The sequence below is a fragment of the Salvelinus fontinalis genome, chromosome 30, assembly GCF_029448725.1.
Source record: "Salvelinus fontinalis isolate EN_2023a chromosome 30, ASM2944872v1, whole genome shotgun sequence".
NCBI lineage: Eukaryota > Metazoa > Chordata > Actinopteri > Salmoniformes > Salmonidae > Salvelinus > Salvelinus fontinalis.
The window spans coordinates 35,500,862-35,518,805 of NC_074694.1; the positions used below are offsets into that span (position 1 = coordinate 35,500,862).

General features: G+C 40.3%; 1 protein-coding gene across 4 annotated transcripts in view; it reads right to left on the reverse strand.

Annotated features, from left to right (window-relative positions):
- prkg1b (protein kinase cGMP-dependent 1b) overlaps window positions 1-17,944 on the reverse strand; it is a 167,323-nt gene that overhangs the window by 122,916 nt on the left and 26,463 nt on the right. For all 4 annotated transcript variants that reach the window (XM_055890652.1, XM_055890653.1, XM_055890651.1 and 1 more), the window contains exon 2: window positions 9,695-9,861. In XM_055890652.1, coding sequence (XP_055746627.1) covers window positions 9,695-9,861 — 167 coding nt within the window. The remainder of the gene's footprint in view (window positions 1-9,694; window positions 9,862-17,944) is intronic.

The following is a 17,944-nucleotide window of genomic DNA, read 5'->3' on the forward strand; positions in this document are numbered from 1 at the left end:
GTACTCAAGGCCTGTAGTTGAAAACATTGCCTTAAGATCTGCTTCAATAGCTTTCAAAGCTTGCCCTCTGGAATTAAAAAGGTCATCTGAGATTGGTTCAAAACATGATATCATGATTTCACGGATGATCAATCATTGTGTCCATAGTTCTGTTGATGAATTTGAGAGTGGTTACCTTTCTCCAGCTCCAGCCCACAGCTGTTGACCAGAAAAAGTGGCGGAGGGACTGCTTTGTTGTTGTTTGAATCCTAGATTCCCTCTTTAAACCTTGTTTCATAGCATTTCAGTCAACATGGTATAACTTACTTCTATTATAAACTGGGTGGTTCGAGCCCTTAATGCTGATTGGTTGACAGCCGTGGTATATACCACGGGTATGCCAAAACATCTATTTTTACTGCTCTAGTTACGTTGGTAACCATTTTATAATAGCAATAAGGCACCTCGGGGGTTTGTGGTATATGGCCAATATACCACGGCTAAGGGCTGTGTCCAGGCAATCTATTGCCTGGACACAGCCCTTAGCTGTGGTATATTGCTTAATTAGCCATTCCCAAATGCAATATCGTTTCCCCCCCCAAAAAATACAATAACGATCTCATTTATTTTTGTGTTTTTATTTTTTTACAGAAACTTCTATATAGACAGTTCCCAAAAAATAGTGTTGCCAAGTGAGAATCACAATATGGCTGCTTGCAATATATCATTAATTAGCATTTCTTCTGAAATAGTTTCTAAATTATAATATGACAATGTATTTTGTGAGACAATTACAGAAATAATAAATATAGAAAATTATAGTGGTCACACCACATGACATTTACAGGACTAAACATGGGGATCTTAAATTAAACACATCATTTCACTTTTAAACAGTCAAGCTCAAAGATAACACTTATGTGAAGATACTTTTTTTTTTTTTTTTCAATGTTAATTCATTAACTTTTTCTTCAAAACCCGTGATTGGGAGTCCCATAGGGCGGCGTCTAATGGCCCAGCGTCATCTCGGTTTGGCCGGCGTAGGCTGTCATTGTAAATAAGAATTTGTTCTTAATTAACTGACTTGCCTAGTTAAATAAATGCTACATTTATCAGTTGCCCATACAATATATTGATCCATTGCATTAGCCTTAGTTGTTTACCCCAAACCCTCTCAGATCATTGGATCTATAGCATGAAATCCCAGGTCTCAGTTCATCTGGAATCTTGTATATTAATGTAGATGTAGATAAACTACATACTCACTGTAGTGTTTTTGCAGACTTTACTGTTGTATTCACTGTAGTATTAACTGTAGTGCATACTGTAGTATTTACAGTTAACTATAGTAAAAATGCTATACTAAAAGGAAATGGTATCATATAGTACAGTAATTAATGTAGTGTTTTGTGGATTGTAGTACACTGTCGTTTTTCTGTGGATTTACTGTAGTGTTTTCACAGACTGTAGTATTGAAAAATATAGTCATTTCTATAATTAAAAAGGTGTAGTGTTTTTTGCAGACTATTGTTTTTTAGTATATTACTGTAGTATTTACTAGAATATTGTACAGTATACTACAACATTCTATAGTAAGTACTACTCATAATCAAGGGATACTACAGTATGTAGTATTGTATTTCATGTGGGTTGCCAAAGGGTGAGAATCCAGCAGGTTGCTATGCAACCAAATCCATGTTGAGACAGCTTGGGCGCATTTGGTTTATGACTGTAAAGTGTAACTTGTTGGCTGACGGAGCCAATTTCCATCTGTGCCCATTTCAAAAACAGAATTGATGAGTTTTTCACAGTCATATCCTCTTTTAAAAAACACCCAAGCACAGTATAGCGCCCTGTCATCATCAGAATCTCATTCGGGAAATTATCTCTTCCCGTTTACATCTCACATTATATTTGGAGTCCATCTGTGGGTTTAACAGGGCCATGGAGAAGACTGTGAAATGTTGGAAAAGGCTGAGAATGTTTATCCCTGCCCAAAAGTGTTAAACACTCACACACATAAATTCTCTCCAAACACATTTCGCTCCTCAGTGAAGCAATCACGTCATTAGCTATCTGTACTGTGTTAGAATATCAATGGGTTTCTCAATTTTTCCTGGTTATTTATTTGTGTCCAGAACCAGATAGGAGTTGTTGGGAGCGCAGGCACATTAGCCAGGGTATTTCTTCCCATTAACATTCAGCAATAGTGACAGGGTCATTATTAATTGACAGCAGTAGTGATGCTGAATCTTGTTCTCTGCTCCATAGAGTCTAATGAAGAGACCGCATGTGTTAAACCTTGACCCTTGTCATCTCTAGGAAGATGTCAGAGGTGTTGTGTGTCCATGGTAAATACATAACTAATCAAGGATGCATGTGATAGATTGAGTATTCAGAGAGACCCTTCAATCCCCACACAATGATTTATACAACATTAACCTCATTAATTCAATAAATGATGGAAAGCGAATTATGGTTATGACATTATGCAGATGTCAATGAGATCATGTTAGGTTGGTGACTGTGCTGTGTGAGAGGAGACACAGAAAATGACTTTCTAGTGTTGTCACTAAACCTATATTCTCTCAAAGTGCAGCTGTATCAAGGACCAAAAGGCTCGTGAACAGCTTCTACTCCCAAGTTATAAGACTGCTGAACAATTAATCATATGGCCACTATTACATTGACCCCCCCACACAATCAATTTGTTTTGTACACTGCTGTTTATTATCTTTATTATCACGTCACCCCTACCTACATGTACAACTTACCTCGACTAACCTGTACCCCCGCACACTGACTCGGTACCGGTACCCGCTGTATATAGCCTCGCTATTGTTATGTTATTGTGTTACTTTTTATGAATTTTTTATACATTTTTTTTAACTTTAGTTTATTTGGTAAATATTTTCTTAACTCTTCTTGAACTGCACTGTTGTTTAAGGGCTTGTAAGTACGCATTTCACGGTAAAGGTCTACACTTGTTGTATTCGGCACATGTGACCGATACAGTTTGAGTTGATTGTTTTGTATTACAGAAAAAAAATCGTATCACATCTTAACACTAGGATGCTGTAGGTCTGTGTGTAAACCATGGGGCTTTAAACACCAGACCAAGCATTGGGGCAACATCGTCAACAATAATAAGAAACACCAAAGATGATCAATTATATTGACAGTCAAGTGACCTCTCTAACAATAGAAATACATGTCCTCAAAGATGGAAGGCAGGTGGGAGGAGCCGAGATCAGGTGGGACCATTCTAGGAAATGAGAGATACGCGTGTGAACAACAGGCCATAGAGATAGAGTACTCATCTTTGTGTCTGTGCCATTATAGTGTCTGTGACAGCATGCGCAGTGCCATTGACGCAATCTCCATTTTAAAGTAGTACATTTTCTTCTTCTTCATTGGCTGATTGCTCCCAAGTCATAGGTATCCCCGCCAGTTGACTACTTTAAAAATAGTGGAAGGCCTCAATGGCAATGTCCATGCTAAAACAAGTTATATCCATGATGAGTCCTGTATGACAAGTTGCCAAAATGCCACGTGCCCCCACTTACTGTATGTCAGTGCATTCGTATCAACCTAACCATTACGAAACCTATATTCGATCAAATAACCCTCATGTAGAAAATTAGCAATTCTATGTTTTGTTAACCAAATTCGACATGCTCTCATTGCTAGTTTATTATGCTTGTTTTTAGTAACTCACCTACCTAGACTTTATGTCATCTCCAGGCCTCCCGGGTGGCGCAGTGGTCTAAGGCACAGTATCGCAGTGCTAGCTGTGCCACAAGCATTCTGGGTTCGAGTCCAGGCTCTGTCGCAGCTGGCCGTGACCGGGAGACCCATGGAGCGACGGATAATTGGCCCTGTGTCGCCCGGGTTAGGGGAGGGTTTGACCGGCAGGTATGTCCTTGTCCCATCGAGCACTAGCGACTCCTGTGGTGGGCCGGGCACAGTGCACGCTGACACGGTCGCCAGGTGTATGGTGTTTCTTCCGACAAATTGGTGCGGCTGGCTTCCGGGTTGGATGGGCATTGTGTCAAGAAGCAGTGCGGGTTGTGTTGGGTTGTGTTTTGGGGGATGCACGGCTCTCGGGAGTTGCAGCGATGAGACAAGACTAACTACCAATTGGATACCACAAATTTGGGGAGAAAAAAACATCTCAGACCATTTTCTTTTAAAGACAGTTGTATTTAATGGATTACATCAATTGGAACCAAAGAAAATAATAAGATAGGCTAAATTAGTTTTCCATTCATACAATGTGTCAGGTAATTGCCACAGAAGATTTGCAGTGGAAAACGAGGAAATACTTTGTTTCAGTTACACGGAACGATTGTCAAATAGATAAATAGATGGTCTGCTCATAAAGTTGTTCCGATGATAATACCAACCAGAGGGCAAAATAGTCTTGGAAAATGTTGGCTGTAATGGTTGGAACCGGTTCAGGGAACAGAACAGAAAACAATATTTGAAGAACAGAGCCCGGAAACTAAGTGATCTATACTGTTCTGGGACAGAAACATTATTTTAAAACATAGGAACCGTATAATAATGTTATTTTACATTCCAGGCATTTTTTTTCCAGTCCCACAAAATCCTAACAAAGGTCCTATGCAAAGCCCTCACTCTTGTCACTCAGAAACGTGTGTGTGTGTTTAGGCTACCTGCCCCTCCCCTTTGAAGCATAGGTTACTGTAGCTTACTGACAATTTACCTACCTCATCCCCATACTGTTTTTATTTATTTACTTTTCTGCTCTTTTGCACACCAGTATCTCCATTTGCACATGATCATCTGATGATTTATCACCCCAGTGTTAATCTGCTAAATTGTAATTATTCGCTCCTATGGCCTATTTATTGCCTACCTCCTCATGCCTTTTGCACACATTGTATATAGATTCTCTTTTTTTCCCCCTACTATGTTATTGACTTGTTTATTGTTTACTCCATGTGTAACTCTGTGCTGTTGTCTGTTAACACTGCTATGCTTTATCTTGGCCAGGTCGCAGTTGCAAATGAGAACTTGTTCTCAACTAGCCTACCTGGTTAAATAAAGGTGAAATAAAAATTTTAAATAAATAAATTCAGATAATGCATGTCTTAACAAGCTGCCCAGTGCTAAAAGGCAAGTTTCCTCCATCTTATCACCAGCAAAATTTCAGTTGCATCTCGCTCCCTACACTGTGGCTGGCATTATGATTAAACCATGCTGTTACGACAAAATTGAATTTGTTCTTAATGACTTTCTTATACAGATTAAATCGCTTTCCCGCTCCATAGCAAGCTGCTCTAATCACACTGATTGGTGAAGTCATTTAATATTGAGCTAAATGGGGGGGGGAAACTAAATGATTTCAGAGGTTTAAAAACGAACAGAAAGAACCATATAAACCAGTACTTTTGGGGGGTTCAAACCGGTTCAGAACTGTATTTTGCTGGTCGGAACAGTGGAACGGGAAAAAAAAAAAAAAATGTTCTGTTCAGAACGAAACGATTGGAATATAATTTCTGTTCCAACCCCTGGTTGGCAGCAATCAAGACAAAAAGATAACCTCAACATCCGCGTTAGGGAGTGGTAAATTGCTGGCTAATGTTGGTTGCAATTGAGATCCGCTGTGCCTGTGATTTTAGCATGTACTGATGGTTTAACCTGTTGAGGATGGGGGCGCTGTTGTCACTATTTATGCTAATCGTGTAATTTTTGAAACGGCTTCCCACAAAATTCTTGATCGTACAATATGCATATTATTATTATTATTGGATAGAAAACAGTCTATAGTTTCTATAGGAGTTGAAATTTTGTCTCTAAGTGGAACAGAACCCATTCTACAGCAATTTCCCTGACATGGAGTCAGATTTCAGAAATGTTGGCCCCTGATCTGGAGTCAGTTAAAAGGGCACTGTTATTGCTATGAGTATACGGACACTGCTTACGTCTTCCCCTGGATGCCTTTACGTGATGACGATTTGAATGGGGTCGATTGCGCGTTCACAGGCACTATAAATTAAAAAACCCTGTAGCTAGCAAGTCTTTTCTTGCTGCGTAATGCGCCTGGAGGACATCGACCCGCACTTGTTCCAAGCATTAGTGGAGGGAGTAATATTACTCTGGTCATGTTTCTACTCGTTATGGGAGTTAAAAACATCATAAGGTAGTTAATTTAAAGCGTTTTATAGCAATTTATATCCGTTTAGTGCGATTTTGGGACATTTATTTCTGAAACGCTGTGAATTGCTGGGCACGCTTCCAGTTCATCCCGAACGCAGTTGGCATTTCCACATGGCAAGAGGACAGCTTTCCACCAAAAGACGATTAGACCCAAGAAAGGATCCTTTGCCCAAGATACTGATGGAAGAACAGCTCAAAGTAGGAAATTTTTATTATGATAAATCGTGTTTCTGTCGAAAAATGTTAGTGGCTTAGGACGCCATGTTTTTTGACGTAGCTTCGCTTGGCGCAAACTGTATTGAAAAGTAAGGATAATTTAAAAAATGTAATTCCGCGATTGTATTAAGAATTAAATTGTCTATCAATCCCTGTCCACCCTATATTTTTTAGTCACGTTTATGAGTATTTATGTATAAGAGTAGATCACTGTCTAATATGGCGCACGGACATTTTCTCACCAGCTGGGCTACATTTCACATTGTCTAACCATGATTTTGATGGCTAAATATAAACATTTTCGATCAAACTCTATATGGATTGTGTAATATGATGTTACAGGAGTGTCATCTGAAGAATTCTGAGAAGGTTAGTGAAAAAATTTATATATTTTGGCGATGTTGACGTTATCGCTCACTTTGGCTAGAATCAATGCTGGGCTGCTATGTGCTATGTGCTATGCTAATATAACGATTTATTGTGTTTTCGCTGTAAGACACTTAGAAAATGTGAAATATTGTCTGTATTCACAGGATCTGTGTCTTTCGATTAGTGTATGCTGTGTATTTTTACGAAATGTTTGATGATTAGTAAGTAGGTAAACACGTTGCTCTATGTAGTTATTCTAGTCCATTTGTGACGGTGGGTGCAATTGTAACCTATGCCATCTACCTGAAATATGCACTTTTTTCTAACAAAATCTATCCCATACCATAAATATGTTATCAGACTGTCATCTGATGAGTTTTTTTCTTGGTTAGGGGCTATAAATATCTTAGTTTACCCGAATTGGTGATAGCTACTGGTGTTGGTGGACAAATAAAAGATGGTGGATTATGCTAATGTATTTTAGGTAATAGATGTACATCTTTACATATTGTGTCCTCCCTGTAAAACATTTTAAAAATCGGACATGTTGGCTGGATTCACAAGATCTGTGTCTTTCATTAGCTGTATTGGACTTTAATGTGTGAAAGTGAAATATAAAAAAAAAAAAAAAAAATTGAATTTCGCGGCACTGGTTTTTCAGTGGGGGTGGGGGGGGAGTGCCGCTAGCGGCACCCTCATCCTAGACAGGTTAATGAGAGATCAGATGGCGATAATCTGTTGGCTTTTGATGGTTGCAATTGACTCAGACTACCAGACAAGAAAAGTAAAAATGCCCAAACTTGAAACGCTCTTCCTGTGGATGAATATAGTTATTACTTGACGTGAATTCAACTTACATAGGCCCTTACAAACTATAAATACAGTATGTTGCCAGAAGGTATCTCACAGTGAAGTGAGTCTTCTGTACAGAGCTTGTCAATACAAAACACATCATGCAGAGAGAGACCACCTGGTGGGAAACAAGTAAGTCCATCAGTAGTAAATGAACCAGTCTGCTAACACAGCAAGATACTCTCAACAAGTCAATGCCTACACTGAACCCTCACACGAATGCAATATTCCTACAAATTAGTTTTTATCATTTTAATTTAATTTTAAGAAATTCCCTTTTGTCAGCGAACTTGTCCTCAGACTTTACCATTGTGTGTATTCAGAATAGAGTAGCGGGAAGGGGCACATTCAAGGTGAATGCCATCAGACGGGAGAATAACTTCTCTAAGAATAAAATGTTCCTCCCATTGCCAGATCCTTCATGGCTCCATTGACGAGGACACCTTGAACCACATCAAGGCAGCATCCCTACGTGCTAATCTCTGCCCGGCCGTGGTGGGCACCTGTGCTCAGATTAGGGAATTTGCCTTGCTTACTCATAATCAATGGCAGAGTGTGGCTCAATGACAGCTCACGCCAAGACAGGTTCTCTGAAATCAGCTTGAGCAGCTTCCTCAGGACCACTCTGAACCACCCGGCAGCACGGTGGAATACAGAGCCACAGTAACAGAGTGACTAAGAACCACTCATGGCATTCAGTAGACTTGGAGATGGATTTTCAGTCATTTCTGTCAAGTACATAAAGCATGTTATCAGATTCAAATAAAAGTGGAGTGCTCCTTGTGGCATAAAGTTAGGCTACAAGGAAATGACAAGGAGCCGGGAAGAAACTGGTGTAAACAGGCTTTTTAAGTCTTATTTTCAACAGCAAGACAGTGACAGCATGTCCTGCCAAAAAAATGACCCAGGTCCTCTGAGAACAGGATCTTGCAGTCAAGTTCCTGACAATGTTCTATAACTACTGGACCATTTAATATTTGGGACAAAAGCAATTTGGAACAAAAACACACACTGCTTATGGCTAAAGTCAACATTGACCAGAAGTGCAAACGGAAGTTGCTCTTAACTGTTTCAGTTCAGTTTAGACATTTGGCTATACATAGACTGGACATGAAAAAAAGCTTGCAATAACACACTTCACAAATCCCTCTCCATTCTCCATGTTTTGTTCTGGTTCTGCTGAACTAACACGGCATAAGATGTAGGGTGTAGATGTGTAGGGTGCCGTCTTTCGGATGGGACGTTAAACGGGTGTCCTGACTCTCTGAGGTCATTAAAGATCCCATGGCACTTATCGTAAGAGTAGGGGTGTTAACCCCGGTGTCCTGGCTAAATTCCCAATCTGGCCCTCAAACCATCATGGTCACCTAATAATCCCCAGTTTACAATTGGCTCATTCATCCCCCTCCTCTCCCCTGTAACTATTCCCCAGGTTGTTGCTGCAAATGAGAACGTGTTCTCAGTCAACTTACCTGGTAAAATAACGGTAAAAAAAAAAAAAAAAAAAAAAAAAAAAAAGATAGCATTACATTTCGGAGTGGTTATGAAACTGTGTTGCAACAAACAGGAAAGGAACAGCTGACAGCAATCATGGCAAACGCTACTCTATTCCATCTGGCATCAATGGATTCACTCCATTCCTTCATGAATGTCTTTTTTCTCATAGGGAGTCAAAATTGTGGATAACAGCTCAGCAGAGGACCATTTATTCACTTCCTTGGAAATGCATCTATAGGTCAAGCCAGGCGATCACTGTTTCCAGATCTGCTCCTAACTAAACTGGTGACGAATAACAGGGATGAGAACAGAAGGTCTTAACCATGAAGATCCCACAGTAGATACACTACACGGCTTTCCGTTTGGGTTAATTCCGCTCTTTCTTTAACTAGACATCAGGTACAACAGGGGGTCAACACATAGGGGGATCTTTCAAAACGGAAAGTGCAGTCTACAGAACAAGGGGGTCTTGTCTATTAAGTGAGTGAAGTCATAAGCACAAAAAAGGTTTCCTCTGTGAGATGTGAGAGGACTCAACATGCTTGAGTTCTCTTCAACATGGGGAGGTTAACATGACATTTGCACAATGCCTTACCTTCCATCACATACACCAAGGAGCCCACATCTCCTTCTTTGATAATGCAGCTGTCTTTGCCATATTCTACTGGGTACATTGAGTCAACGATCTCTTGGATCTGAGAAAGCTCAAGGTTCTTCATGAAGTCGTTGTCAAGAATGGCCTCCTTGATTAAGTCCTTGGACCTGTGAATTGAATGGAAAGAGATGTGTAAGCAAAGTATAACGTTCTGTTCCTGAAGCTAGAATGAAGTGCGGGGGAAAGTCACTGAATTGAGAATGATTAGCAAAATGGAACCGTTCACATGAACAAATCTCGTCAAAAATGAGTGGCTCAACGTCTGTTCTGTTTTGACAGACTGCTTTCACATGACGCTTTCTCTATATTTCCACTTGAAAAAAGGTCCACAAACTTCAATCGATAAATAACGCTATGTGAGCATCCAGTCAACAGTTTGGAAAAGGCACTTAAAGGCCAGATTGGAGAGAAGTGTTGCATAACCAGTAATTTGAGGCAAAAATCACCATACTGTTTCTCCACACCTTAGGGCCTGTGAATATAATCAGTTGTTATCTGTACTCCAGTCCTCCTTTATAGGCTGGGAGGCTGGATTATACGGCCTTTCTACTTCCCTGCATTTTACTTCAGAGGCCTTGTTATGACTACCCAGAACTGCCTCATCCAACGATTTGCTGTAAAAGACCAGCTTCAGAAGTACTTTGGCTTCACTATACCATATTCATCCGTACTGTGCTGATAATAGAGAGAGTGGGCACTTTAAAAATCATATGGCCTTATTCTTTGGGATTGGAAATTATATTATTTTGTCTCATGTTGGAGGATGGTTCGCGATAGGGCATCGGTTCCAGCGAATCCTAGCTGAGCTGGTAGATTGGTGCTGTTGCCCTTCGGAGGTACGGAGAGCTGAGAGATGACACTCAGAGACAAGGCATTAGCACTGTGCCACTGGCACCACTTGAACGCTGGTATTGTGATTCAAGATAAGCCCCCCTGTACTCAGTCTGTCCTAACAATGATATAACAAGTTCATAGCCAGTTCTGAGTTCCTATTTCACTTTTGATAGCTTTGTTTTTCTACGAAGCCCAGAAGAGAGAGTCACACAGCATAGTGTCAGATAGGGCATTCAGGGGCACTGAGAGTTTAAATCTGTTATTTTTAAATGACATGATCTGCTGTAGCCTACTGTATACATTCACATGCATAGATTTTAGCTAGAAAGGGAGGTGGGTGGTGGATACATCAACCAAAATCCACCTAGCTCTGTACCTGTCAAATCTGGCTCTGAAACGCAGGTTGGCATTAATTGCGTTGACTTGTGTACTGTAGACAGCTCTGCAGTGGTCACTAGCTGGCACAGCCACAAAGTAATACAATCTTTATTTTAACCCTAACCACACTGCTAATCCTAATGCCTAACCCTAACCTTAAATTAAGGCAAAAAGATAATTTTTACAATATAGCCAATTTTGACTTTGCAGCTGGCCTATCTAGCGGAAACCGCTCAGTTCTGTCTCCAGGGCAAGACTCATGACAATAAACGTCTAATCTATATCATGCTATTCTACACATTTTACCATGAGGCTGAGAGAAAATGCTGCTATTTTAAAGCAAATTTCCTGCAATTCTACACATAATGCCATGGGGCAGAGAGAAACATGTGCAGTTCTATAGTTCATGCCATTTTTGAAAGCTAATTTCATTCTGAACATTTTCACCATGGCTTATGACAGGGTGTTGAACTCATTTTTCCCCGGGGGATGCATTCGGTGATGTGTTCATATGCTATCTGGGGAAGGGGCCCGACCTCGAGGGGGCCCACAAAAGCCTCGCACATGGGGTATGCCAGTGGTCAATGGCATCATGAAGAAAGTACAAGGATATTTTAGACAGAAACCTGGTTGCCTTTGCCAGGAAATAAATGGTTAATTGACAGCAAAATCAACATTTTGCAACGGCCATCTCAGTCTCCGGACTTGAACCCCATTGAAAAGCTGTGGTTTGAATTGAAGAGGGCAGTCCATAAGCGCAGACAAAGGATATCAAGGATCTGGAAAGATTCTGTGTGTAGGAATGCTCTAAGACCCTTCCAATGTGTTTTCCAATATCATAAAACATTTTGGAAAAAGGCTCATTGTCGTTATCCTCGCAAGGAGAGAGTGACGGATTATTGAAAACAGGAGATAATCATTTTTACCCCCATCTTGTTGAGATAATCTTTTAATACTTGTTTAACAAAATCTATATTAGTATAAAATAATGTTGCATACAATATAAATATAAGCTCAGCAATTGTATTATTTCTTTTATAGTCTTTTTTGTTTATCTTTATCAAGGGATCCAATAATTCTGGACCCCACTGTATATCCATCCTCTAATCATCAGAGGAATGTCAAAATTCTAAGTCTCTATTACAACGTTCTTTAAATGAACAAATCAGCGGATAGAAAAGTCAAATGTTTCTTTAAGAAACCAAATATAGACCCAGCAAATCCCTGGAGTATACTCCTTTCGACTACAATGACTCATCTCCAAAAAGTCAAAAATTATTCTGGGAAAAAGCACAAAAAGAAGAGAGCGAAACCATTCGTTCCTTTGGAGATATTGAACTCCAGGTGGTCGCTAGTGTCAGAGGACCGACCCCCCTTGGTGGCCGGCCAGCCTGTCCTTTTGAAGAGTGTTTGGGGAGAAGGGACAGAAATACCACTGCTCATAAGGCTGCTTCAAGTTAAATCAGAGCCTTTGATATTCTGCATTAATAGGGTGCCCTGGCATGCTTTTCAGGGGAATACTGACGCGATATATGGCCAGATGGAGACAAAAAGGGGCTTTGGTTGGAGTCTTTTAAATAACATAACTTAGACAAACTTGGATGGACATTATAGGGCTCCGGAGTGATCCAGTGGTCTAAGGCACTGCATCTCAGTGCAAGAGGTGTCACTACAGTCTCGTGTCACTACACACTCGTGATTGGGAGTCGCATAGGGCGGAGCACAATTGGCCCAGTGTCGTCCGGGTTTGGCCGGGGTAGGCCATCATTGTAAATAAGAATTTGTTCTTAACTGCCTTGCCTAGTTAAATTAAAACATAAAATTACAAGACTATGGTAACTGGTGTCACATGTAATATTTTAACTGAAAGTCAATAGATTCCAGTTTGACCTGTTGCGTTTGTATGTCTTCGTTTCGCTTTTCATTTCCTTTGCTTCAGAAAACGTGTCCCTGTCAGAGCCCAGAGATAAGCATAGCGGTTCCCATATAAGGATAAAGTATGCTCCTTTAGAGCACAGCCAGATGGATAGACAGCATTACTACAGACTTTATAGGGCCTTCGGACGACGGGTGCAGGAATCAAACTCTTGTTCCCAATGCCCCCCTGTACTATACCGTCCAACCTTAGTTTCAATTAGGAGCTCAGACAGAAAAGTGCTTCCATAATGGATAGCATATGTTTCTCCAGACTGAAGCAGGACATTTCCATGTAAAAGGACGCATGACCACCAACATGTGAAGTTCATAAGAGCAAATCAAACTGGGTGTTAAAGGAAAGCTAAGAGCCTATATTTTGGGGAAACATTTTAACCATTTTACATCTTAGAAATTAGGCATAAATTACGGCTTTGATTTCTGGTTAAAACAGATGGAAAAGGGGTCTTAGAAAACATTTCCCATAAACAGTCTTAAAAAGGTATTTAGAAATACATCAAAACATAATAATGTTGAAGTAAAGATGCCCGCCAACTAATATCAACACTTATATTTCGTTTTGGAGAAGTTCTGTAAGCTTCTGTAAGATATTTTTCTAATCCCTCCATGAGGATAATGAAAGTTCACAGAAGTAACAAGAAAAGGTAGACCTACCAATTTAGTTTATTCATTATTAAGTGATAAAAACTTGTAATTCTGTTACCAAATCGGTAACAGAAAAAAAAAATATATAAATAAAATCGGTAAAAGGAATTACTGCAATTGAATTGGCTACAATGGGAAAACATAGCAGCAACAAACCCCGGTTGGGTTACCTGCTACTGTCCTTCCTCCCACTGGCATACTGTTATGTTCAGCTCATAACTGTTTTCTTTCTCTTTCTGTTGTCTGGTGGTCAAAGTGAGCGTGAAAGCAGTCTACACTAGTGTTGCACGGTATACCAAACTTCTGTACTTTTTCGATACTAGAACACAAAACAACGTAAAATGTGTCTTACATATCAAGTCTGTCTATCAGTGCAGCCGATGTCCCCCTTAGAGCGCGAGTGCACTGTGCCTGCTCCACTTAGCCTGCACTGGGAGTCTGGGCTGCATCATGCTGCACAGAAGTTAACACACTTGAATAATGCGACACGGCATGTAGATTTTTTTTTTACTGTTAATTACTGTTTACAAAACGCTGTCCATGAATGATTAAAAAAAAAACTTTACAATGCAAGAAGATACTGGTAGCTTCCAGCTTTGTTAGGCTACCTTTCCTTGCTAGTTTAAAAATATCTATATATATTTAACCTTTGTTTAACTAAGCAAGTCAGTTAAGAACACATTCTTATTTATAATGACGGCCTAGGAACAATGGGTTAACTGCCTTGTTCAGGAGCAGAACGACAGATTTTTACCATGTCAGTTTAGGGATTTGATCTAGCAACCCTTCGGTTACTGGCCCAACGCTCTAACCACTTAGGCTACCTGCCGCCCCGGTTAGAGCGCTAGCTTAAGTTTACAGCTGAAGCTAACATCAATTCACAAGTCTAGTAATATGTTTGTGATATTTTGCACTATGGTTTGCATGTTATGCTGATTTCAAAGCTGATTGCCACCAAAACGGTCTTTCTGTTATGCCTCTCACAAAGATGATCTATTACCTCTGGGAACTGACTGTGTGTGTGAATAGGGGTTCAATGGGCTGCCCCCCCCTCTTGCCTTGTGAATAACGTCATTACTGGTTAAAGCACACACCTTTATAAAATAAGCCGCTTCTATGCAAATGTTGTTGATCCATAAAATAAAATAAGTCCCAAATGGAAGGGATTTGTCTGTCATCTGTAGCCCTGTGAAATCAGCCAAAACAAGCTCAATAACTCAATGCATGCACACACTCCTATTGAATATGCATCCATCTGTATTGTGAATAGGCCTAGGCTACATCTTGATTCACCTTGTTTATCAATAGATTTACTATTCAAATAAATGATTAACATTATGTTGTTATGGAGTTAGATTGTTTTTACCAAAGTCAAATTGATTGTAGGATTGTTGAATTGATTCATTAAAAAGTGAATGCCCTAAAAACCAACTAATCCCTTTGAAAAGGCTTGTGTGGCATTAATGAGTCAGAAACATTTATTCTGATGTCAAAATGGACTGCAAAAAGTCTAAATAGGATCATTTTGGTCATAAAGTCAGTCTCGTCTAAAACAGAGTTTTGAACATGAGTACGTCACAAGTAAATGAAGGTTGGGTTTGGATTACAATTATGTCAACAAATCATACCCCCTTTTGCCAAGACCAAGATCACCCCTCCGCCCACTTCGGTTCCCTTCATTGAATGGGGCTGCATTGTAGTGATGGGCATTCCGGCTCTTTTAGCTCCCAAACGGCTCTTTAAAAAAATGTATGTTTTGTATTTTTTCAAGTCAAACAGTTTGCGATAGTTTGACTATGATTGGTGTTAAAAGAATTCTAATTAAATTATTAAATGAAATCATACTCTACCTTAACCACAATGTATTTAAAAATGCATTGGTGTGTTATGAAAATGAGTGCTATTAAACATCTGCATTTAAAGTATAACTTTTTAATGTATATAAACAAAGTGCATGTAAATCTAACCATTCAAAACGAATACCATCTGAACAGCATAATAGAATATTGCACCATATCAAAGAAAAATAAATAACAATGTGCAAAACTGCAGCATCCCGTTTAAAACATTAAACTGGTCCCTCTTTTCTCTCTTCTTTATTGCCATGTTATAACCAGCAGCACACGGCAATGCTGGCCATATTTTGCTTTTATGAGAGATTTGCATTCAGAAACGCAATCTGCCTCACTTGAGGGGCTGATCGGGTTTCTTCTCTCAGTAATTATTTGTCCCGTTTTCGAGAAGACCCTCTCAGAGGGAACGGATGTGGCCACTATGCAGAGTCTCTCGATCATGACTTTAGTAAGCCGTGGGTAGACAGAGGCCTTGTTCGTCCACCAGCTCAGAGGATCTGCAGATCTTTGGAGGGGCTCCTCCAAATAGGATCGGACCTCCATTATGGCATCTGCTGAGGGATTCCTCCGTGCTGCATCCCCAGTTGCTCTCTCGTCAAACAGCATCCAAACAGCAGATGTTTGTGGCACTACTGCTGGTGCTTCTGCTCCATCTGATCCCTCTTCTTCCTGTTGCCTTGGTGCCTGAACCAGCTGACTGCTGGGGCTGTCCCTCCCTGCTGCTGAGGTTATTCTTTGAAGAGCCTCATCAATCGCTCTGGCATCACTGAAGGCTAACTTCGTAAACCTGAGGTCAAGTGCAGCGGTTTCTGATAGCACGTGATTATATTCCATTCGGTGGAACTTTCTGTCGATTAATGAACATAGGGTTTCCATCAACTCTGTCACATGTCCTGTGGTTATATTTGATTCTCTCTGGTGTGACTGTGTTAGTTGGCTCGGCCCTCCCTCACTCATCTTTGGTTCATTGGTTGACACTGCGTGTCTGATTGACAGGAACAACAGGTGAGGCTGTTAGTCTGAGCAGACAGTCAGAAAGAATGTGTGTGTGCTTGAGCATTTAGGCCTATATTATTTTATTCATTTTTTCGTTCTTTGAAATAGTTAATTCTATTCATTTAAATCTTTTGATAATTCATATCTTAATTTTTTATAAATAGATTTGGCTCTTCTGATATGCGAGCCGGCTCCCAACGTTCACCTACAACTCGTTCGCAAACGACCCCATCACTACTCCATTGTTTCATCGCCCCCAACCAACGCGTTCAAAGGATCATGGCTATTTGAGACTGAAAAGCCATATACCGATTGACCATGCAATGCATGCTTCCAACACGATGTACAACCAACAACTATGGTTTGCATGCCCTGCCAAATGACCCTATCATGTAGACCATAAGTGGTTGGAGTTCATTGGTCCCCAGTGGTTGTGAGTATACCGGTAGCTAGACCATAGAATGCTAGTTATGTATCTGGTTATGTATATTTTGATCATCATTATCATCGCTAGCATAGCTGACGTTAGCTAGCTAGCTACCTAGCCAGCTGGCTAATGTTAGCCTACCTTAATGCAACTCAGATTTGGCTTGCTTGACTTTTATGGTTGCATAGTGTAACTTCGTCACCGGCCTGAATCTAATCTAATCTAGAGCCAGTCAGTCAACATCTGTAAAGAATAGAATTTAGCTTCCAAACAAGATTACGCTCTCTCTAAAGCTATGTATATAATTGAGGGATGATGACAATCGTTGACCCTGTTTTTCTGTTAGACAAAGTGCACAGTTGGGTGTCATTCTGATCCCCTGGTCTTGAACGGATGCCAGGACCTACCACAAGGAGCAACGGTGGGTATCATAACATGTTCAGCAATGTGTTATGTGAAAAGTTGTATTAAAAACACCAGGCTTGATAAATAGTAGGCTAATTCCCCAGCCATGCAGATACAACAAAGAGTAATTTTGGTTGTGAAGTGCAGTAGCAAAAATCTTTGTCCTTTCTTTAAAACAAAATGTGATTTACCACTTTGCGGTCTATTACACTGTACACCCCGCTACTACAGGCCCTTCCAGTCAACACCACCTCATAAGATAACGGGCTGCAGTTGTTCAAGATGTCCAGTTTGCAGCCAAACATGCAGCATAGAGAAGACCAGCAAGGGGGCGCTCATCAGCATCATGCAGACATGCCTTCGCTGTGAGTATTACTATGAATGGAACAGTCAGCCATATGTTGGCAAGTATCCAGCCAGCAACCTTCACCTGTCACAGTCTCATTATATGTACAAATACAGAAGTTAACCCACTTCATTACTTTGATACATTTCATAACCCAATTGTGAAACATAATTTATGTAAACGGACATTATTTGTTGCTTATTCTCTACTTATTAGATGCATTTAAAGTCCAGAACATGTGGAACCAGCCTGATCGACATTCTATTTCACTTCACATATCATGATATCTGAAGTGAAATAAAAAGGTGAACGCTGTCACGACTCTGACCGAGGCAGGCTCTCCTTCCCGTTCGGGTGGCGCTCGGCGGTCG